Here is a 24746-nt window from a genome sequence, read left to right as displayed (position 1 = left end):
AGATAAATATGTATATAAAAAAAGGATTAATTCTATGTAAAAGTAATTTATTACAGATTAGAGCTGGTAAGGCGCACAATTTAGTAATACAAAAAAAATCCGCAGACTCGCGATACAAAGCTCGAGGTTAACAATTAAATTATGCACATTTATATATACATATATATATATATACGAGGTGTGTTCAAAAAGTATCGCGAATTTTGTGTTTTTTCAAAAATTATTTATTTATTCATGAATATCTATTTTGTCCCCTTCAAAGTAATCCCCATGAGATATTATACACTTGTGCCAACGGTTTTTCCAATCTTCGAAGCACTTCAAAAAATCATTTTTTTTTATCTTGTTCAGCTCCTCCTTCGATGCCGTCTTTATCTCGTCAAGCGTAGCGTAACGTCGTCCTTTCATGGGCCTCTTCAGTTTAGGGAACAAGAAAAAGTCACAGGGGGCCAGATCTGGGGAATACGGTGGCTGCGGCATCATTAGTGTGTTGTTTTTGGCCAAAAAGTCGCGCACAAGCAACGATGTGTGAGCAGGGGCGTTTGGTACGAATTTCGCGGCGACCCGTCTCATGCCCAAATCATTGATAAAAATCGAATGGCACGAGCCAATCGATATGTTTAGGTCCTCAGCAACTTCTCTAACGATGATTCGACGATTGGCCAATACCATTTTCTCCACTTCATTAATTTTTTCGTCTGTTGTTGAAGTGCTCGGGCGTCCGGCACGCTCTTCGTCGTTCACATCTTCTCGGCCTTCTGAGAACATTTTGTACCACCGATAAACGTTGCTTCGGTCCAAGGTAGCTTCTCCGTATGCCACAGTCAACATTCGGAATGCATCCGCGCACTTAATTTCGTTTTTCACACAAAATTTGATACAGGTTCTTTGATCCATTTTTTTGAATAGGTAAAAATCGAAGACGATCCAAAACACGTGCAAGCAAAGCAGCTGTCAACAATTAAGTGAACATTCAAAATGGCCGAGCTTGTCGGCATAAGTGAGAGACATGAGTACCAACATAACGCCACAAAAAGATCGAAATTCGAATATACGTAACCCGCGAAAATTCAAAATTCGCGATACTTTTTGAACACACCTCGTATATATATATATATATATATATATATATATATATATATATAATGTTATATATATATATATATATTTACATTTATAATATTCTATATTAGTGTAACAAACAGAGTATTCGCAAGTGTGTATGTGTGTCTATATTGGGACTTCATTTAATACGGCGGTATTGGGGCGGAAGTGATTTAAAAATATTAGTTTGGGAATTAGATAATATTTTGGATATATATGGGGGAGATACACAGGGACTGGTACATCGGGGGGAGACAGAGAAAGGAAGACACGGACCGCTTCGAGGTCAAATTCTTCAGGGCCGATAGAGAACGCGCCAGGAGGGAGTGGGACAGAAGAGATCGGAAACATTGAGAGAATTAACTCTAGCGACTGAAGAGGACCAGGGGCAAAATAACAACGTGGGGGAGGTGGAGGTAGCTCCTCTACGATCTCTATACTGAGCGCGGGGCTAGGAGAACGATCCTGGTTCTCGAGATCATGCGATCCGAGGATCGGAGGGGTGGAGCAAGGTTGCTCCTTCTCCTCGTGGGGCTCTACGTTTGGGAAATCCGCAGGAGGTTGATCTTCCTCCAAATTGAGAATCTCAGGGGTCGGAGATTCCTGAGAAGAGAGCGAAATGGGAGAGTCCGGGAAGATTCTATAGGTTATTTGAGAATCGGGGGAGTCGGCGCGAAGAAAATTATCTATGGGGGAGTCGGGGCGCGGAGAATTATCTAAGGGGGAGTCGGCGCGATAAAAACTATCTACTGGGGAGTCGGCGCGGAGAAAATTATCTACGGGGGAGTGGGGGAAAAATGCGAATGGGAGAAGTCGCTCTTCTTCCGGTGCGACCGGCGAGTACGAGACTGGGGGGCAAAGTCGATTGACTTGGGCGGCGATCTGGTGGATTTCCTCCTCAATGGCTTCGAGGCGGCGAATTCGGCGATTGCGGCGATTTCGGCGGCGCTTCGCGGCTGTTCGTGACCGGTTTTTATGAATTTTGGGAACTTTATTCACTAAAATAAAAAAAAATATTCCGTTTCTCTCCTTTGGCGAAAAGTTAAAATTTAGACAACCTCTCGGGTTAACTCGAGTGGAGTTCGAGTGAAACCGAGGGAAAAGATCGGAAGTAAGGAAAAAGGGTTCGACAGAATCTAAGGGGAGAGAGGGAAACGAGAATTCTTACGAGAAAATCCCTAGAAAGGAAAGGATTTAAAGATAAAGAAATTCTTTCGGATTAACTCTTACGAGTTAATCCCAGGAAAGAGAAGAATTAAAAATAAAGAGTTTCTTTCGGATTAACTTTTACGAGTTAATCCCAAGAAAGAAAAGAATTAAAAATACAGAGATTCTTTCGGATTAACTCTCACGAGTTAATCCCAAGAAAGAAAAGAATTTAAAGATAAAGAGATTCTTTCGGATTAACTCTTACGAGTTAATCCCAAGAAAGAGAAGAATTAAAAATAAAGAGTTTCTTTCGGATTAACTCTTACGAGTTAATCCCAAGAAAGAAAAGAATTAAAAATATAGAGATTCTTTCGGATTAACTCTCACGAGTTAATCCCAAGAAAGAAAAGAATTTAAAGATAAAGAGATTCTTTCGGATTAACTCTTACGAGTTAATCCCAAGAAAGAAAAGAATTAAAAATAAAGAGATTCTTTCGGATTACCTCTTACGAGTTAATCCCAAGAAAGAAAAGAATTTAAAGATAAAGAGATTCTTTCGGATTAACTCTTACGAGTTAATCCCAAGAAAGAAAAGAATTAAAAATAAAGAGATTCTTTCGGATTAACTCTTACGAGTTAATCCCAAGAAAAAAAAGAATTTAAAGATAAAGAGAGAGAGAGAGAGAGAGAGAGAGAGTGAGTATGGAGAGGAGCATGGGGAGGAAAAAGTAATAACCTCAATAAATGTATTATGTTCGAAATCTTTCGCGCTAGAGAGAGAAAGGGTGTTCGAAGAACGAGAGCGAAACAAACGGTTGATTTGGGACTTACTGCTTGCAGATTGTAGCGTGAGTCGATGCAGGTGAATGCTATTCTCTCGGAGCCGCAGGGCTTCAAACTGGGCCGGACTCGGCGGGAGGTAGTAGATCCGGTCGGGGGTGTTCCGGGTCCAATGGACAATGGTCCGCAGATCCCAACCGGGGACATTTGAACTGACACTTTTTCCTCTCGACCGAGACTTGCGCCGCGCACGAGTTTAAAGGCCGCGGATCCGAGAGTCGCAGAACTCGGGCATGCAAGATGCCACGGAACTGCGATTTGGACTGTGAACTGTGTACTACGAACTGCGTACTGGGTACTGCGCGCTCCGCTGGAAGACGCACCTATTTATACTATTTTTCATCTATGATTCCCTTTGTCCCTTCGAGGGCCGTGTGCACCACTTTATTCATTAATACACCCACGTGCAATATTTACTTTTACGACTTTTTTATATTCCTCGGTAATTGTTATCCGAGAAAGCGGCAGGTTTGACAATTGAACTCTCAGAAGCATTAAATGTCAAAAAATTCTTTGATTTGTTGCTATGCGGGTGTCGGGCATCAGAACTCAAAGGGATGCACACGTGCGTCTTCCAGATCTCTGATTTTACTATCTTGAGTGTTTCCGGTATCGAGCAACGGTGTCACCTCAGATCTTCTCAATTGATGAATTTATAACTACTTAATTCGTGACATCCGGTTATTGACGTGAGAGTCACCGAATTCTTGGGATCGGGGTGAGATCACCGTCGCTCGCCCGTTAATTAGAATATCCGCTGGTTGCGAAGGAAAGAATCGTTACTCCGCAGGACGTAACAACTGTAATATCGTAAGAAAAGCACTACTTGAAGACAATCAAGCTGATAGCGAAGAAAGAAACAATAATCTTGTAAATTCAATTAGAAGCAATATGTATTTTGATACAAATTTAGAGGTAACTATTACTAGAATTAAATTAATAATTAGTTCTAGAAGAAACGATGTCTTTTTTTAGCCGATTATATATTTAATTTTATTATAAATGTATGTTGTATGACCATGTTTTAGAAATGGGAATTGATACCACCTGATACAAATGCATCTTTACATGCTTCACATCAAGATGACAGCCAAACAGGTTTCAATCAGTCTTCAATTAAAACAGTTGGATTTTCCAGTACATCATCATTGTCATCTGAAGGATTTGGATGTGACTTAGAAAATTTTGAACCTGTTTCTGAAAATTTAACTTTTGTGACTAAAAAAAGAACGCGATTAGATAACGAGTCCAGTTTACGTAAAACGTGGGGCAATGAAGAAAAAGTCATGTGTTATGGAAAAAGCAGTAGAAGCATTTAAAAAAATAAGTAGTGAGTAAATGCCACAAATTCAGCAATCAAAGCTTCATCATACTACTGATGCTGAACATCTGGGTTTATATATTGCTGCTCGATTAAGAGAAATGAAACCAGATATACGTTTGCGTTGTGAAACAAAGATTATGACAATTCTCACTACTTTTGCAAGTACCGAAACACAAGAGTAAATAATACAGCGTGAGTGCTATAGTTTTGCTGTTTTTACTAAATTTTATATGTTCAATTTTCTGTTTATTTAATATAGAATGTTTTTTTTCTATTTACATATAACTTGACATATTTTCATTAAAGGGCATTATATTCCTATGAAAAAAAGTTATTATATAACCGTTATTTGTTAAAAAAAACAGGTTCAGTAACATTACAGATATATTAAAATATTTAAAATAAGATAATATTTTAACATTTTTTAAAATTTAATACTTAACATTATGCACATTTAAAATAAAAATAATTAAAATGTTATCCTAGCAAAGTGATATCTTAATATAATTTTAACGTTTTTGTTATTTCAATAAGATTCAACGATAACATTAATTTCATTGAAATGTTATTTAACGTCATTTTCAAATAATTTTTTTAACAAATAAGTTTTACGTTTATTTTTATGAGAATTTTTATTTCCAATTTCTTACAAATCAGTATATTATTATCAATCAATGTCATATATGCATATGTATATACATATACATATACGAGGTGTGATCAAAAAGTAAGGTGACTGTTTAAATTTCGCGCGCTCTGTACACTCTAATTTCAAAATTTTTTCTTTTTTGTGTTGGTACACTCGTCACGATCATATGTTCACAGTTTTGACTATATAGCATATGTTGTTTTTATATGAGAGGCATAAAGGTTAGACTCGTGTTTGCGTGCTCGGCGATTTTTTGCTGTTGAAAATAATGGAGCAGAGAGTTTGTATTAATTTTTGTGTAAAAAATGGTATTAAGTGTTCAAAAACTCTTGAAATGTTGACAGTGGCGTACGGTAAGTCAACTTTGAGCAAAAAAAATGTTTATAAATGGTATAAGTTATTCCAAGAGGGCCGAGAAAATGTTAACGATGAACCTCGCTCTGGACGCCCCAGCACGTCAAAAACCGACGAAAATGTTTAGGAAGTGAAAGAAATTGTGTTGAAAAATCGTCGAATCACGATTAGAGAAATAGTTGATGATCTTAACATATCGTTTGGCTCATGCCAATCAATATTAACGGATGTTTTGGGTATGATACGTGTGTCAGCAAAATTCGTTCCAAAACTGCTTAATTTTGATCAAAAGCAGCGTCGCATGAACATCGCCCAAGACATGTTGAACGACGTCAATGATGATCCTGATCTGCTCAAAAGGGTTATAACTGGTGACAAAACATTTTCCTCTTCCCAAAATTGAAAAGGCCTATGAAAGGACGAAGATTTGCGACGATTGAAGAGATTAAGGCTGTATCGCATGAGGAGCTCAAGGCAATACTCAAAAGTGCATTTCAGAAATGTTTTGACGACTGGAAAAAGCGCTGGCACAAATGCATTGTATCAGAGGGGGATTATTTTGAAGGGGATAACATAATTTTGGATGAATAAATAAATATTTTTTTATAAAAATGAAAAGTCACCTTACTTTTTGATCACACCTCGTATGTATATGTATATGCATATGTATATGTGTGTATATTGTATCTTGAATGAACAAACTAAATAAAAGAAAAAGGTTTGAAACAAATATAACATAATAACTTGAATAAAAATATAATAACGTTATTTTATTTATCGCACCATACGCTCTTGCCACGGCACAGCACCCTCAGTATTAAAATAAAGACACCATTTATTTCATAGCTGAATAGCAGAATTTGCATGCCTATTTCCTCCTTGATTACTTAAGTTTACTAAACCACTTGCTGGCTCTGCCCGGAAATCACCCAATCTGATTTCACCTGACATTATATGTTCCTCATCAATAAATGTTGGAGGTGTACATATAGTCTTACTAACAACTTTACTCCGTAACAGATTGTGAAGATAGCAAGTTGCCATTACTATCTTTTCAGCATCATCTGGGTCATATCTCATTGCAGCCCGATATATTTAGAACCTGGCTCCAAGAACACCAAAGGCATTTTCTGCACAACGCCTAGCTCGTGATAATCTAAAAAAATGTGTAATATAAATCATGATCTGAACATATATTATGGAAATATCTGGATTAAATTCCGAAAAAAATTGTTTAATTATTTCTTAGATTTCTATTCCAGAAAAAATAATTTCGTAATCCATTTGGAATTCATTTAAAACAGTTCCATATAATATAGGTCCAAAGATAATTTTAGTATTAAATTTAAAAAATCATCATACCTATAATTAAAAATTCTGCGATCTTTTCTTCCAGAACACTGAGGACCAGGATAAGGTATAAGAAGTTTTTCTGTCAAAGGAAAACCTTCGTCACCTACTAATACAAAAGGAAATATTTCTCTTGTGCCAAATATTGTAGATGGATCTGGAATGTGAATATTGTTGCTTTCCAAACGAGCCTTGAGAGTACATTTGTTCCAAACTCCTGAATAACTTATTCGTCCATTTGTCCCAATATCAACGTATATAAAACGCAGATGAGCATCGACAACTGCCATTAAAATAATACTGAAGAAGTCCTTGTAACAATAATAAAGTGATCCTGATTTAAGTGGTGGATCAATTCTACAGTGCTTTCCGTCAATTGCACATATGCAATTCTGAAATTGCCATAGTTTATCAAAATTTCGTGTAACTTCTTGCCACTCCATTTCAGAAGAAGGAAATTTTAAATATTCTTTCTTCAATACTTCAGTAATAGCTCGACATACTTCTTTTATAATGCCAGATATTATGCTTTGACCTATTCTAAAAGTTATTGACAACGAATCCTGTGACTCTCCTAAAAGAAAAATACAAACTTTGAGGAAAAGAGGGAGTTGTAAAATATCAATTAATGTATTAAATTGAATAATTTGATATTCACATTCAAGACCTTCAAGATAGATTACAGTTAAAAAATTAATATGTAACATATTTCTAAAAATTACATAGAGAGTATATACCTGTACAAATTTCTGCTACAAGCTAGATTGAAATTCAGCTTTTATAAAACCACAATACTAATGATCAGTAATCATCCTAGGTTGCGTTTGAAAATTGTACTCGTCGGATAGATTAACTTTGAGTGACCAATTAGGACGAAGAAATATTAAGATTTCTTCATACTGATTGATCACAAAGTTACTTTACCCGATGAGTAAAATTTTTGAATGCAGCCCTACAATATCTAAATAGATTATAATGAAGTAATTTTAAAGATTGTTCTTAGAATTTAACTTGAATTATACAAGATATCGTGATATTCTACCAACTCGGGTATATTTTATGACCATCGTCTTTTTTTTAAAATATAAATAAGAAAATTATGAATTTGACAAATGAAGTCATGGTATATGGGCTTTGTTTGTGGAACATGGTCGTCTGTTATGTGCATCTTTCTTGTAACATTACAATAATCTTATTGTAGATGTTGTATAAACGTTTCTTAGAAGCAATAATTTTAACTATCTGTAGCTAAATGACGTAAAGTCAAAGACAATCTTTTTGCTGCTGAAATGCTTTCTCTTAAATGCGTATTTTTCTTCATAATGAGTGGAGTAACTCTCTCCAAAAGTTTTTCAAATGTTTTTGTGTCCACACGCAAACATCTGTAATAAATGTTGTAAGAAATATTTCAACGCTTTTCTTTTAAATGTTTATTTAAAAAAACACTTTTTTACATACCTTCTGAATCTATTAGGATCTTCTAAACTAAGTTCCATGAACAAATTATGATGTAAACCTTTTTCTTTTCTTTTAGCTAGCCATCAGTGCACCCATTTTTTTCTATTATGTTTTTTATTATTACATTCCAGTAGCATAATAATTCCCACCAAACACAACGTTACATGTAACGTAAATGTTAGTTGTAATTTCCCACTCAACAATGTAACTGTTATATAACGAATGTGTTATATAACAGTTACATTGTTGAGTGGGAAATTACAACTAACATTTACGTTACATGTAACGTGGTGTTTGCTGGGTTATAACTGCTGATAATTTTCGTTTCTGCAGACGTTGCCAATAATATCGATTGAGCGATATTTTGCTCGTTATTAAGATATGTATTCGAAATTACACTTGAGTCTACGTTGCCAAAATACTCTTGACTGTGAATGTTCTATTACCACTTTGGTATGTACTCCCGGATGGGAGATAGAGTGCTTTTCTTACGATATGACAGTTATGACACAGGCGTCCACCAAGGGCGTCCATCAAGAACACAGATGGACATTGATCATTGCTAATTATTGTGATAATTAGAGTTAAAATTTTAATAATTAGAGTGCTTTCCGTACGATACGACAGACGTCCACCATGGGCACAAGTACTTTACTAATCCTGTTAGGTTATAATAATCACGTGATTATTTTATTGGCTACGATTGGTTGCCGATTGACGAAAATAAAGCGCTTTTTAAACGGCAATCGCTAATCTCAATTGGCGACTGCTTTCTTCTGATTGGTTTGAAAAGTAATCGCCAATCGTCAATCGCAATCGTCAATCACTGGTGTGATTTAGGCTTTACGCGCCGTTACGCAACACAGTCACAAAGCTGATAATTATGTCGTCTACCGCCTTAAATATAAGCTGTTTGCCCTTAATGAAGCCGGGGTAAACCTGACCCTTTGCTGGACGCCGGCACACAGAGGAATTCCGGGAAATGAGGCAGCGGATGCGGCTGCTAAAGGAGCTGCTCGCTGCGGCTACGCTCCACCATTTCGGATACCTTACGCAGACTTCTTTGCTATAGCTAACATCGATAAATGTAACAAGTTTAAAGCATACTTAGAAGACGCTGCTCACAGAACAGGTGCCCAACATGCTGCTTTGTATCAGCAAGACTCTCGCAGATATCCTTGGTTTCATCGAAAGTCTCTTAGCAGAAAGGAAATAGTCATCATTAACCGTCTTAGAAGTAATCATTACAACTTAAATCACAGTTTGCACAGAAAAAACATGAGAAATCTACCATCTTGTGACTGCGGTGACGGCCGCCAGGATGCAAATCATATTATATTTTACTGTCCTACCACCATTCCGAAATCTTGCAAACTAAGGAAGTACATTAAAGACAAGTTCCCTTTTCCTGAAATTAATATCTTTCCCATGCTTAAATCTCCTACCAGTAGTATCTGTCGTCTTATTCTCGCCTATTTCACGTCATGCAACCTCCTCATTTAAACCCTCCCGCCTCGCGGATATACCCGCTAGTTTACGTCTCTGACGCGATTCAAGAGGAGGGCGCTCGACTCCAACTACTCCTAGAGTCCCTAGAAGTAGAGAGTCTGGACATCTGTTCCTAAAATGTCGGTGATGATTATGTCAGTGTATGTACATACGTGAGCTTTATGTGTTTATCGTTGTGTGCACTCGAACGTGTTGTATGCTGTTATCGCATTGGCTAAAGAGGATTAAATAGGGATCCGTATTGGTGCTGCCATTTTAGGTGCACAATCACGTGTATCCAATCACGTGGAACCCCGAGATGTCCAGACTCTCTACTTCTAGGGACTCTAACTACTCCGACTTATGACCATCGTATTACTTGAGTTAAGTTAGACCCATGGTGGAAGGGATAACATGGTGTGTGCAGTTTGGCTAAACCATGCCCACTTTTGCTCTGCAAGGGCTACAATTGACAAAACAGCCAACTGTGAAAAGTAAAATTATTTAGTGTCAGCTTGTTGGTATGCTGGATCTACCTTCTTTGTTTCACACATGTTAGTTTCTCTTTCTATCCTTGTATGTATATTTCCATGGCTCGATTTACATACATCAGAAGGAAGGTGTGATTTGCATGTAAGTGATATTTTTTAATATTTTACAATTGAACAAGTTTGTTGTTATATCAAAATTAAATATTAAATTGGAAAGGTTTAACAATAAGACAAGCAAATACAGTTATTTTTGCTCAGTTAAATTCTGAGCGTCCTCATTATTGTATAGATTTTTAGCAATAAAAAGTAAATAGATAAAAAATAAATAAGTAAATAAATAAATAAAAAATAAAAAGATAATAAAATTAAACCTAAAAAACATATAAAAATATAATAACACGAGAAGTCTTGTAGTCATTAAAAAAAATTAAAAAAAATATATATATATATTAACAATAAACGCCATAAAGCAGATATGGATGGGGCACGTGTATAGCGATATAGATATTTTTAGTTTATTTCTGAAAAATGTGTCTTCGAACTATAACTTTACCATACATGTTTGAATTTGTTGTTAAATATGCTATAAGTTTTGATATAAAATAAATTTTTAATTTTTCAGAAATTTAGAAGAGAAGGAAAAAAATGACATTTAAAAAAAATCTAAACAAAGTGTTATAAAATACATAGAAATATATAAAACTTTTATTTGAAACTTTTTTTAATATTTTTTACCATTTTGACGGTTTACTTCAGAAATTAAAAAATCAATTTATTTTAAGAGCGTGTTTCATCCTCTTGACAATCATGTGGGCCCGTTGTAATACATATAAAAATACGTATCCCATATTTTTATCTGTATTACAACATATTAAAGGCTTGTCAATTTCTTGCAAACTCTTACGTTATTTCCTATTTCTTTCACACGTGTTCTCTCGATGAACAGGAAATGGAGGAAACGGAGGAAACTAACCGTGTACACCCAAGGACTTTGATTCTGTCCATGGGGAAATTTTCCAAACTGAAAAGTCACCACTTTCTACATACTTGCAGTTCATGATTAATGTAATGACTAGAGCTTATTGGTCGTTACGTTAATCATGAATTGTAAGTATGTAGAAAGATAGCAATTTCTCGGTTTGGAAAATTTCCCCATGGACAGAATCAAAGTCTTTGGGTGTACTATGTAGAAATTTTAGAATAGCTATTTGCATAAGTTTCTCATAAACCTCACACATAAATATTGCATTTTTTGAAGGAAATAATAAACCTCCTTTATTTTTTATGGAAATCAAATCATGGTCGTAAGAATTTAGCTGGAGTTCTGTCAAAGCGTCAACACATTGTTCAAAATGTTTTTTTGTTAAAAAACATACTGCAATACCTGATATGTATGATATAATACTGCGGGAGCATTTCGTAATTAGCTGCGAGTTATTTTTATTACAATACAAAGCAATATCATATATTTCTAGTTTTTATTATCACAATTTGATGCATCAGTTACTAATGTCTATTTTCCATTATTTACTGTCGTAATTAAATTTAATCAAGAAGTAAAATATAATATATTTATATTTGATATTGAAATACAGTTTCCAGATGAATCTTCTTTTAATTCCATATGAAGCAAAATTTTTTTTATTGTACTTTGAAATTGCTTTAAACTATAGGGTTATTATTGCATTTAAATTGCTGTCTTATAATACTAAACATAAGTTCTAAATGATCTTGACTTAATTTAAAAGTGCAAATATATTATAACAAAGAATTTGGTTTTTCGCAAAGCATAATCCCATTAAACATTTAATTGAAATACAAGAACCTAAAAATCTAGCGTTTCTACGAGAATTAATGAGCATGTTTCCATATGGAGTTTCTTTTAAATTGGAAATATATTCAAAACATTTATTTAATTTTGCATACATAATGTTTCTATTTCTAAAATTAATTTGTGCCTTATAATCGAATTGTTTCATATTTTGACTATTCTACGCAGTCCACCGGTTGAGCACGAGGTTTAACTTAACTCAGGCTTCTTCTTCTTCTTCTTCTCAACGTTATTGGTACCCGTCCCCAATGTACAGCATGGCGGGGACGATTTGACCATAGTAACCAAGGTATTTCTTGTCTTTCTTTCAGTGGTGATTGTAGATTAATTTGGTATTACTGCAAGAGTGTAGAAATGTGTGCTCCATTACAAAAGTGGAGTAACTAGGTTCTTGAGGGTAAGTCGTAAATCGGAGTAGTTGGAGTCGAGCGCCCTCCCCTTGAATCGCGTCAGAGACGCAAACTAGCGGGTATACCCGCGAGGCGGGAGGGTTTAAATGAGGAGGTTGCATGACGTGAAGTAGGCGAGAATAAGACGACAGATACTACTGGTAGGAAATTTAAGCATGGGAAAGATGTTAATTTCAGAAAAAGGGAACTTGTCTTTAATGTACTTCCTTAGGTTGCAAGATTTCGGGGTGGTGGTAGGACAGTAAAATATGATATGATTAGCATCCTGGCGGCCGTCACCGCAGTCACAAGATGGTAGATTTGTCATGTTTTTTCTGTGCAAACTGTAATTTAAGTTATAATGATTACTTCTAAGACGGTTAATGATGACTATTTCCTTTCTGATAAGAGACTTTCGATGAAACCAAGGATGTCTGCGAGAGTCTTGCTGATACAAGGCAGCATGTTGGGCACCAGTTCTGTGAGCAGCGTCTTCTAAGTATGCTTTAAACTTGTTGCATTTATCGATGTTAGCCATAGCAAAGAAGTCTGCGTAGGGTATCCGAAATGGTGGGGCGTAGCCGCAGCGAGCAGCTTCTTTAGCAGCCGCATCCGCCGCCTCATTTCCCGGAATTCCTCTGTGTGCCGGCGTCCAGCAAAGGGTCAGGTTTACCCCAGCTTCATTAAGGACAAACAGCTTATATTTAAGGCGGTAGACAACGTAATTATCAGCTTTGTGACTGTGTTGCATAACAGCGCGTAACACGCTGAGAGAATCCGTGAAAATCACTACATTCTTCCAGTGGAGTTCCTCAATGATGCCAACAGCCTCGAGTAGGGCCCACGCTTCAGCGGTGAAAATAGACGTTTCAGTGGGCAATTTATGGGTGACGGAACGGCCCAGGCAGGGGATCCAGACACTGGCCCCCACACGAATACCTTGTTCAGATTTGGATCCGTCTGTGTATAATTTAACGTGCAGACTAAAGTGTTCCTCTACTAGACAGCGGAAGCTTTGTCTGATAAGTTCGTTAGGTGTGTCTTTTTTGAATTTTGTAAGGGAGTCGTTGATTTTCGGTTTGAAGCAAGAGACAGGATAATTATATTGAAATCTTGGGATTACTGTACTGCGGAAAATTCTATTACCATCCCCGATAACGTGCACGTATACACCAAAGATGGGAAATCTTTTAAGGATACTGATCCTATCCTGCCGGGAAGTCGCTACACCCTTCAGGGCTTCTAGAGAGGAGATGACAGGATTACTCTTGTTGGCTAGTGCTTTATATAGGTATTTAGAGGAGATGTGTGAAATTCTAATTTCAAGAGGGGGTTCTTTAGATTCGAAGAGCATAATGTTGATGGGAGTGGAAATTCTGTAGCCGTATGCAACTCTGATGCATCTGTAAATTAGCCTTTTAAGCTTTAGGAAATTCATGGAGTTGCGTTGGAATTGAAAGATCTGACCTCCGTATTCTATAGAGCTCCGAAAAATTGCTCTATAGATTTGAAGAAGTATACGAGGGTGAGCGCCCCACCATACTCCTGAAAGGGAAGAAATGATATCAGTAAGCTTTCTGCCTTTAACAATTAAGTGTTTTAGGTGAACGTTTCCTCTGAGTTTATTATCAAACCAGACGCCCAAAAAGCGTGCGCTATCGACCCGGGGTATGGGATTGTCGTTAATAATAATGTTAAGGGTATTATTCGTATTAAATTTTGATGTTCGTTTCCTGGAAAAAACAATGAGCTGAGATTTTTCAGACGACAGACCTAAGCCTCTCTCATTAAGGAAAAGGGAAATACGATCTATAGAAGCCTGTAAGGCAGCAATAGCGTTTCTCTCATTATCAGAGGCCACAAACACCGCGAGGTCGTCAGCATATTGTAGAATCTGGGTATTACCAGCTAAGTGTTTGCCTATATTTCGAAGATAAATGTTGAAGAGTGAGGGGCTAAGGATGGAACCCTGTGGAGTACCCTTATGTACACGGTATGGACCCTTTAGTTCGCCGCCAACTGCAAAGAATATTTCTCTTTCGCTAGTGAGGTTGTAAATAAAACGGCAAAACTTGGGGGGAAAGCCCATGTTTATCAATTCCTGTACCAGAATAGCAGGGATGACGTTATCGAAAGCGCCCATGATGTCAAGGAAAGCGCAAGCGACAAGTTTACCCTCGAGGAAGGCGGAATGCACATAGCTAGAAAGAGAGACCAAATTGTCCACACAAGACCTGTTAGCTCTGAAGCCAGCCTGAAAATCAGGCAGAGAGCATCTATTTTCCATAGCCCACCTGAGTCTCAGATATAAAGTCTTTTCAAGGACTTTAAGGAAGCATGATAGAAGAGAAATAGGTCTTACCCCTCCTTGCGGCTTGGGTATCAGTACGATGAGCGATTGGGACCATTGCTTCGGAAACTGGCCCTCCTGTAAGAGGGCATTGAACAAATTTACAAGTACAATGATGAATTCGTGAGGCAGTGCTTTAATAATTTTGTAGGAGAATTGGTCAAGCCCAGGAGCAGAGGAATTTTTCATATCATCTACGGCCGCCATGACTTCGGGAAGAGAAACGTTCAGGTCCAAGCCTTGTAAGTCAGCATTGGATGCATTCTGTAGGTCATCACTGCCATCATCAAAAGAGCTCGTTGTACCATTAGTCCAAGAGGGATCCTGAAAGTAATGCAAACATGAGGGGGGGCAGAGCTTATCAATAACAGCTGATTGCGCCTTGATGACACTTTCAGTGTCAGGTTGAGTATGTGCGTTGACTAGATTGCGCTTTTTGAAAAGTTTGATCAGAGACCAAAGCTCAGCAGTGGGAGTTTTGGAATTAAACGTGTGGCAGAGGTTCTTCCAACCTTTACTTTTGTGTTTTTTGAGAAGTTTGGTACACGATCTTTTGGTCTGCACAAAGTAATTGTAATTATCGAACGTGGGATATTTTTTGTAGATGGCAGTGGCTTCTCTACGAAGGTTGACGGCTCTCTGGCAGTCATTGTTCCACCAGGGAGGGAGGGAAGTAGAGGGCTTGATGTTAATGGTTCTAGGAAATCTTTGTTCTTCAGGAATGAGATCGAATAAGATGTTCCTGATGTGATTGACAAATGCTATGTATTTCTCGCAACTGTTAGAGCCTGAGAGATCTTCGAGTTTTATTGGATTTTTTAGACATAAAGCGTAAAAGATTTTTAATTGTTCCTCGGAGAGAGGCCATTTGTAAATGAATTTTTTGGCTTGTTTGATAGGTCCATTAATTTGTATAGTTAGCGGGAAGTGGTCACTACCCCAGGTGTCACTCAGTGTCTGGGATAGACATAGAGGAGCTAGCTTATGAGAAGAAAGAGAGAGATCAATAATTGAATCTCTAGATCCTGGAGCCGTCATCAAGGTAGGGCTCATTTCATTGAGGATAACATAATTGTGTAGTTCTATGGCTTTGGCTAAAGACCGGCCGGGACCATCATCATAAGCGTTATACCAGTGTATATGATGGCAATTAAAATCGCCAATCAAGAGTGTAAGTTGGAATTTGTCCTGAAGTTCAAGCAGTCTATTAAAAACGGCGAACGGAGTACACCTGCAAGGGTGGCGATAAGTGTTGACAATCAAGCACTGAGAATTGTCAACCTTGATGATGATACCGAGAATTTCTAAGGAAGGGTGCGAAAATGCGTCAAGGTCAATGGTGGAATAAAAAATGTTTTCCTTGATCAAAATGCAGAGTCCACGCATGTTGGGACCTGTAATGTCTCGCCTAACAGTATGATAGCCTTTGAGATGGAAGTAGTTTGACTCATAGAGTATCGTTTCCTGAATGCAGATTATATCGTAATTATACGCAAGGGACTGCAGGGTAGCCGCTTTGCTACGGAGACCCTGACAGTTCCACTGTAGGATGTTCACAACATTAGACTTACGCGTTTGATTGTTACCGTTATGGGTGAGCTGTGTCCTCCCGTTATAGTTATTATTATTATTATTGTTATAATGGTATAAAATATGTTGTGTCGCGGGTGACATTATTTGAATAGACCAAAATTTAAGATGTAAGGTTAGAGTCGATTAATACTGGGAAAACGTGATTAGATGAGGATTGGCTGTTTTCTTTTAGACCGTTGTAGGAAGCCGTATGATCTCTAGAATATTCTACTGTATAGCTTGAATTATTAACATTGTCAGAATTATTACCATCAGTATTAGTCCAGGAGTTAACAAAATATTTAAAAAGGCTACTGAGTTTATTAGTGCTAAAATAGTTAATCAAAAAATTAATTGACTCTTCCGTAGCCGCATCGTAATTTTTGTTAAGTAGTAGTGGGAATATCTTTTGTAAGAAGAAACTGCTAATATCCTTAATGAAATCACCGAAGCTTGCAATGTTGCAGTTTGGTTCAGATGAGTGCCCAGCGTTTGCAGGTTCACTTAAATTGCTGTGATTATACGCTATTCCATTTCCTGAAGAAACCAGGGGACGACCGTTGGGGTAACATTGGTAAGGCCTGCCCGGGTCCGTCGAGTGTCTGACGGGAGGGGGAGGACGAAGGTGAGATGAGCTGTCACGTCTGTGAGAGAAGCTGGGCTCAGGTGAGAGCAAATGTGCATGCGGGCCGCCATTAAAACTGGACTGAAAGTTACTGTTGCCTGCGACCACACCGGCATAAGAACTGAGACGGCGAGATGGAGCCGAGGAATGATGAAGATCTTCCATATTTTCAAGGGCGTCGAATCTGTTATGACTGTGAAAATTGGAAAGGTAATTAGTGTCGAGTGAGGGACGGTTGGGCCTATCCCTGAAGTGTTTATTATATCTAGTATAATCGTTATCTCTTAAGGGAGGGAAATTACCGAAGTCCGTTCTAGGATCGTTAACAATCTGAGGTGGACCAGAGTATTGTAAGTTGACATCAGGATTACTGCGTTTAATGATCTCTCTTGCTTGGAACAGGGGAATGTTTTCGGTGGCCGCAAGGGAAGTGATCTTTTTTTGGCTAAGGACTGTAGGACAGTTTGGAGACGTAGCAAGGTGATCGCCCTTGCAGTTAATACAAACCGGTTGCTTATTATGCATGGGACAGTCATTATCATTATCATGTTTTCTTAAACCACATTTAAGGCATCTTTCGTGGCCTTTGCACGAAGTGCTAATATGTCCAACCCTGTAGCATTTGTAACAAATTTTTGTTCTGGGAATGAAAGGGGTGACTTCATGCTTAGTTTTAAAAATGTAAACGTACTTTGGTAAAGTTTGTCCTGCAAATTTAATACTTATGTACGACGAAGGAATTAATATGGGTTCACCATTTCTGATAACCCTCTTATTTAATCTCTTAATTTCTAGGATTCTATGTGAATGGGCTTCAATTGATTTGAGTATCGTATCCAAATTAATACTGGGAGGGACGTCTTTAACTAAGCCGGTACGTAAAATACGATATGAGGGGATGAAGGCACGTAGATTATGAAGCTTCAACAAAGGAGAGACTATTAAATTGTTGGCAGCGGCGGCGGATTTAAATTCAACCATAGCTTTTCCGCGACCTATCTTTTTGTTTTCGATGATGTCGTTATTAGCGGCAATGCTGGAAATCAAGCTGCAGACGTGCAGCGGGTGAGCGGCCTCCGGATCAGCGGCATCAATATTAGTGTTATATACGTACACAATGTATGGGGGATGGTCGTCTCGCGAGTATTTTGGCACATTTGGTCCATTAGTAGAAGTAGTGGGGATCTTATTATGGCTATCGCTGGTAGTGCCACCCGCTCTAGAGCCGTTCACGTCTTGAATGACATTTACTTGTCGAGAGGAATCGCATTCTTTGCGGCTAGGGAGATTTGAGCCTGAAGCCTTGCTATTATTAAGGAGGTTATGTTTGCTTGACTTACTGACTTTAGAGGTAGATGCGTTTTTTTGATCTGTCGTTTCCTCGAGAATCCTTTTCCTCTGCGGTTTAGCTGATTCAATATCCATGGGTGCCTGTCCGTTTATCGATTCAAAGTCACTTACTGTAGATTGCCTGTCTCCCGTAACTTGAATATCTTCTGGAAGAGTCTGAGTGCAATATGTAGAGGTTAGTTTGCGGTTATAGGCGGCTTCGAAGACTTCAAAATTGCCAGCCGGGATGCTGCTGGGTATGTTAGGAGCTGGGGGAATGGGAGGGAAAGGAGGGTGAGGAGGAGGGGGGGGACTAGGGAAGCCCGCGGGAATCCCCGGGCACGTCCGGCCGACATCGTCGGCCGGTGTTCGTGCTCCGCCGCCCCCCGCCACTGGGGCAGGGGGGTCTTTGTTCATGTTGCGCAATACCTAATTTGCGTAGTTAGGATATGATACGCGCACTTCAAGTCTAATTTGCTCTATTTCTGGTGTAGAACACTGTGTGCTATCTGAGGTAGCTATAGGCTTATTAATTATCACAATCTCAACGGATGGAAGCCTCGATCACAACCACACAACCGGTCGCCATGAAGCGCCGTGAAGCGCCATGATGCGCGAATGACTTAACTCAGGCAATATGATACAGCATTGAATTGTCATAAATCACAAAGGTACTAGAGAGAGTCACGCCTAATATTTTACGGCCCTAGTGGAAACCAACTCAACTTGGGTTACCGTAAACACCCAAAGTGGGTGTACGATTCCACGGAATCATGTAAAGCCTGCCGCAGACGATACGTTTTTTCTTACGGGATTGCTTACGTGCTCCTATACTGGCAGTCTTACGTGCTCCCGTACTGGAAATGGGTAGCTTACGGGGGGGGGCGCACGATTGGACACCGCACGATTGGACACCACCACTTATGGCAGCCGATGCCTAGAGTTTTTCCACTGGTCAAGCGCTGTGAGTGGTGGTGTCCAATCGTGCTGTGTCCAAAAGAGTGTCACCCGCTTACGGGCTACGCTACTGGCTCGCGTACTGGATTTTCGTAATAGATCATGTCTTATTTTTCTTACGTGATTCTGTACTGGTTTATTGTGAAAGTCAATCAGGACGCAGTCTGTATAGGTTATACTGGGTTATACCAGGTTATACTGTCAAAGTGTTGTCAAAGTTCAAACGTGAATTCACTTCGCAAACATGACGTCGTGCAAAAATGAAAAGACTTCAAAATAGTCCAAAAAAAGTATTTTATGTTTAATAGAGGCCTACTAATAGGAACCATGTTTATATGCGATAAACACACCAAATTACCATAATAAGCACAGTAAAAGTAAGGCATTAAAGAATGTATTGACTATCGATTCCATAAACGTCGGCGATATTTATTTTGTTGTCGCAATTTTTCAATAATTCAAAATAATGCAATAGCAATTTTACGACAATGTACAACTGTTGCAATAATTTCATCTAGCTCATCTATCTCATCCATATTTAAGCGTGCCGCTTCTATGAAACAAATTTCAGTTGCTCAGCCCGTACGAAAACTCACACCGTGTAAAGCCACGGCCAGTAGCACTGCCAGTACCATTGCCCGTACGGTAGCAAGTAAGAAAATCCAGTTAGAAAGCCAGTAAGAAAAAACGTATCGTCTGCGGCAGGCTTAACACACCGTTTGTTTTCTGTTCCTGAACTCTCTAAATAAGTGTACACTTAAAATGAAATAGATAGATGTTTCAAAGTTAGCGAAAGCAAGAAGGAACGTTCCAGTGCAGTCTAGTGCAGGAATAGAAAACAAGCCTTCACTTATGAGCGGAAATATGAACTTTTTCACGTGAATTTTTTCACCATCAGCCGTGATGGCAAAAAGGCGAAAATTTAGGGAATTAATAAATTGTATGTATTTTGAAATAAGAATGAAAGTATGGTAACAGTGTGGTAACAGTAGTGAAGAGGTATTATTGAAGAGGTTAACCTTTTTGGTATTGCATTGCGTTGATAGGATAAAGTAATACATACATAAATAAAAATAATGCTTTTGTGATATAATTAGGTTTGATATTTATATTTGACAAATTGATATTTTGATAATTATATAGAATGAGGTTTTATCAAATGCAAATTTAGATAAAAATATACTTTAACGCGTTTTGAAACACAATGATATAAGAAAGGTGCGTGTTGTGAAATAAAATATTAATCAATCATATAAGTGTTTATAACTTATAAAGGAAAATACATGTGTGAGCGGAGAATTCAGTTTTGATCAAGGTCCGTATTCTAAATTATTCAATATTTTTTAATTAAACAAAGTTAAATTTGATGACTAATGAAATTAATTTACTTTAAAATTTGCATACATGAAAAACTAATTAAAATTTATTTTGAAAAACAATGTTTGAATTAAATTACAATGTAATTTTGAGTATTAGATTACTACATAATAAAATAGTTGTTACAATATATGGATCATTAAAAATAAATGTAATATATATTATATTTGTAAATTAAGTTTATGCAATATAACTAAGAAATATTGCTATTTATTTATGAATATTTTTTACAATTTTTTTTTATATAATAAAATTTTTACAGTAAAAGTTATATTGTAAAAGCAGGTAGAAACCTTTTTCACGATCGCTTGATAGTTGCAATGACAAAGCCTCTAATGGTGAATTTCGGAACGCAAACTAAACTTCCGCGCATTATCTATACATAATCGCTGTGCGTGAAAAGATTCACGTGAACTCTCTATGAGTGAAAAATGAAAAAATGAAAAGTGAAAAGTGAAATTCCACGTGAAATTACATGATTGACCCCCAGTCCATGGGACTTTAGCCTGACTCCTCAGCCAAGAACTCCGCGTTGATGGTAACGACATTCTATCGCGGACAAAATTAGAACTAAAGATGCAATTTCACGCAGCGAGTAAAAGCTGGCGTTTTACCCCCACTCAATCGCAACGCAAAGCAGCGTTAAAAAGCTAAACGCTATCGTCTCTATCCTTATTTTCATGTAGCGAATAAAAGCTGGCGTTTTACCCTTACTCTACCCAACTCCACCGCAACGCAAAGCAGCGTTAAAAGCGGCAATTGCTAAGTACATAATCTGACAAAAATGGAGTTGGAATATTATAATCAATATATCAAGTATGTAAAATATTATAAACACACAGTGACGGTTATAGCTGAAATTAGAAGACGACGTATAGCTGCTGCAATTGCTGCAATGTATTTGTTAAAAAAAGAAAAAGAAATAGATATAAAAAAAAGTTTTGGGTAACTCCGATTTTTGTAAATCGTAATGAGCACAGTTTCTTCTTTGCATCGGGCCGAAATTGTTACTAATGTATTTACCGCTTTTAGGATAAAAATAATATGAATTTTTATCTATGTAACATTCATTATATCCCTCCATACAAGAGTGCCGATATATTTCTTCACTTTCTTGTATGGTATAAACAATTGTTTTGCACACACCACAAGTATATGAGGGTATAACAGAATTTCCTACAATATAAAAAACACAGTTATTAACAAAATATAACAAATAAAGCTATCTAACATAAATAAATAAAAAACAAAAAGCAACCTAGCCTAAAAGTATGCTTACTATATGTATATAATATATACTAACTTTGTTTGTATTTTCAGGTGATGTCGATTGATTTAACCTTTTAGTCATAATTTTTTTTTTTATATATTCACTTTTGGAAGGTAATTAATTTGGAATGTAATATTTAAATTTCAGCGTCGTTTTGCTAAAAGTTGGACTGTGTCGAACTTTGAGCGTTTATTCTCTGAATTTGCCACATTGATGAAAATTGATGGAGAAGGGGTAAACGTCAGCGTTTAGTCGCTAAAAGTTGGACTGTGTCGAACTTTGAGCGTTTATTCGCTGGATTCGCCAAATTGATGGAGAGAGCAGTGTTCTCAGATTGAGGGACTTCTGACGCATGCGCAGTAGCACTGGTCATCACAGATAGGACTTCACTCATACATATGCATTGATGACAGACTCGTGCTCGGCTACACTGCTGGGCGCAATTTGGGGCCCATATATTTAATATTATATATTAATATTAATTTAATATTATATAATTATAATAGAATTTCTATTTACATATTATTATATTCTTAGCCCCATAAGTCCTATATTGCATATATAATAAACAGGTATTGTAAAAAATGTAAATTTAAAGAATAATAATAAAATAATAATTTAAAATATCAAAAATAAATATTTATTCCTTGTTAATGTGATGTTTGGCAAATTGACCTAACATTTTTGAAAAAATTAAAATATCATTGAGAGTACATTTAGAGACGCTGCATGAGTGATATTAAATTGATTGTCAAGACACCCGCTCTAGAAAGTCGGGAGATCCCAAGTCAATATGTTACTTAAATAATTATTATAATAACATTTATATTTCTTTGTTTACAATAATATAATACATTTATAATTATATAATTTTGTATTTGTTCGGATACTGGTAAGGTTTTCTGCAGTTTTCCTTGCCCTTGCAACAAATGTTGTTATTTGTAATAAGTCGGCTGCAGCAAAAAATTAATAAAGTTTATCATTACTTACCATAACTATATTTTTTAATCGATAAAGTCCTTTACATATAAATCCTTTATTTTTCCTATTCTCTTCTTGAGACGGGCTCCCCGATACCTATTATTTGTAAAGCTATGCGCGCTACTGCTAGGTAAAGCATGGCTGCGTTCCGAAATTCACTGCCAGTACTGAAAATCTATAGTATACGTAACGTGAACTATAGATTTTCAGTACTTGCAGTGTACATCGGAACCATGGTGGAACGCAGCCCATATGTGCCCTACTGCGCATGCGTCAGAAATCCCTCAATCTGAGAACACTGGGAGAGAGGGTAAAACGCCAGGGGGTCGATCATGAAACTTTTTCTCTAGAGCGAAAACGTGAAAAGTGAAAATCTTTACTATTGAAGTGAATGGAGAAATTTTTCACTTTTCACGTTTCCCCTTTAGGGAAAAAGTTTCATAATCGACCCCATGGTGGAAGTATTACATGGTGTGTGCAAAATCCGCAAACCACGCCCCTTTTTCGCTTCGGATACCGCTCAGACCCCAGGTGTACCAACTTCGAAAAATTAAATGTTTGATAATATCAGGTTACTACAACTGTTATGATTGCATCTTTGTCCCACTCTGCTATATGTTCGTTGTGTCTTTTTCTCTGAAAGAATTGCAGTTTGTACCGTTTGTAGTACGCGTGATTTCGAAAGACGTTCGTAATTCGAGAGATTTTATCTGAAATTTAGTGAAGATGGTGCGTCGGTGCATTGTAAAATAAATAAGAAGCAATACTTAAAAAATGATGAAAGGAGAAAAAATAAAAAAATGAAAAAATTATTTCCGCAACAAAAACATAATTTTTGCAACAAAAAATAAACATAGACCAACTTTTGGTGACTTAGTCAACGATTTGCGAAAATTTTTAAAGAAAGACTGATCCTGCTTCCTTTAGAGTGTTATTATCTCAACAAGACTGCATCGACTTTCGTGGTAGATGAGCAACCTATACAAGTCAAACTTCCACAAAAATTAATCAAAGTTTGTAAAATATCAATTTTACATTTACTCGCGGCATTTTGTGCAGATCGAGTAAAACGATCGCGGCTTTTCAAGCGGAACGATCTTAAGAATTTTATACATTACTCGCGGCATTTTATGCGGATTGAGTAAAAAAATCGCGACTTTTCAAACGGAGCGATCTAGGAAAAGCACTATATATAGTGCAGTTCGCGGCCTTATGGCGGATCGAACTAATTTGGGAGATAATTAACTGAGAATTCTTTAAAATTAAATTTTTGTATTTGTTTTTTCTTTTTATATATTGAAAGAGACCTTCAAAGAGTCATTTTATTGCATTTTATGTAATTTTATTTGAAGCCTTTCCAGTTTAATTTATGTTAATATATGAACAAACTTCTTCAATTATTGTAAAATATTAAAAAATATTACTTACATGCAAATCACACTTTTCCTTCTGTTCGAGGCTCTCGTACGATATTCACGTATGCGATAAAAAAAGACCGAGAGAATACAACATGATGTGCGTGCAACGAAGACAACTACATTCAGTTGTAACAACTTTGTGGAGTTAAATAAGATTGGTACACCTGGGGTCTGAACGGTCAGAAAACAAGCGAGAGAGCAAAGAATTAGAGAGAGATGCTTGCAAACTGCACACACCATGATGTAAGAAGAAAGGTGAAACAAGTAACCAGATGCGCAGTAGACCATACTCTAGACCAATCAGAAGTGGGTCCAAATTTTAAGATTCAATATGGCTACGGCTCCGGTACTGAGACGTATTTATACTTGTATTTATACGTGAATTGGAAATAATCGGTGAATCGGAGAAATTCAAAGCTACTAAAAAAGGAAGAACGTGA

At 37.2% G+C, this 24746-nt stretch overlaps 2 protein-coding genes across 2 annotated transcripts; one reads left to right on the top strand and one right to left on the bottom strand.

Moving 5' to 3' along the window:
- Positions 1–3687: 3687 nt before the first annotated feature.
- On the top strand, positions 3688–4697 carry LOC120357205. Its single transcript, XM_039447139.1, has 2 exons — positions 3688–4008; positions 4122–4697. The coding sequence occupies exons 1-2, from the start codon at positions 3985–3987 to the stop codon at positions 4410–4412; spliced, it is 315 nt and encodes a 104-aa protein (XP_039303073.1). The 5' UTR covers positions 3688–3984; the 3' UTR covers positions 4413–4697.
- A 1472-nt stretch (positions 4698–6169) lies between these two features.
- On the bottom strand, positions 6170–7441 carry LOC113003804 (protein ALP1-like). Its single transcript, XM_026134843.2, has 2 exons — positions 6783–7441; positions 6170–6576 (listed from the first exon to the last, which is right to left on the bottom strand). Exons 1-2 carry the CDS (start codon positions 7211–7213, stop codon positions 6516–6518), a joined length of 492 nt encoding a protein of 163 aa, XP_025990628.2. The 5' UTR covers positions 7214–7441; the 3' UTR covers positions 6170–6515.
- Positions 7442–24746: the final 17305 nt, after the last annotated feature.

Source organism: Solenopsis invicta, chromosome 3 (assembly GCF_016802725.1).
Source record: "Solenopsis invicta isolate M01_SB chromosome 3, UNIL_Sinv_3.0, whole genome shotgun sequence".
NCBI classification, from domain to species: Eukaryota; Metazoa; Arthropoda; class Insecta; order Hymenoptera; family Formicidae; genus Solenopsis; species Solenopsis invicta.
Note: the sequence above shows the minus strand (reverse complement) of the source record. Positions and strands in the feature narration are given on the sequence as shown.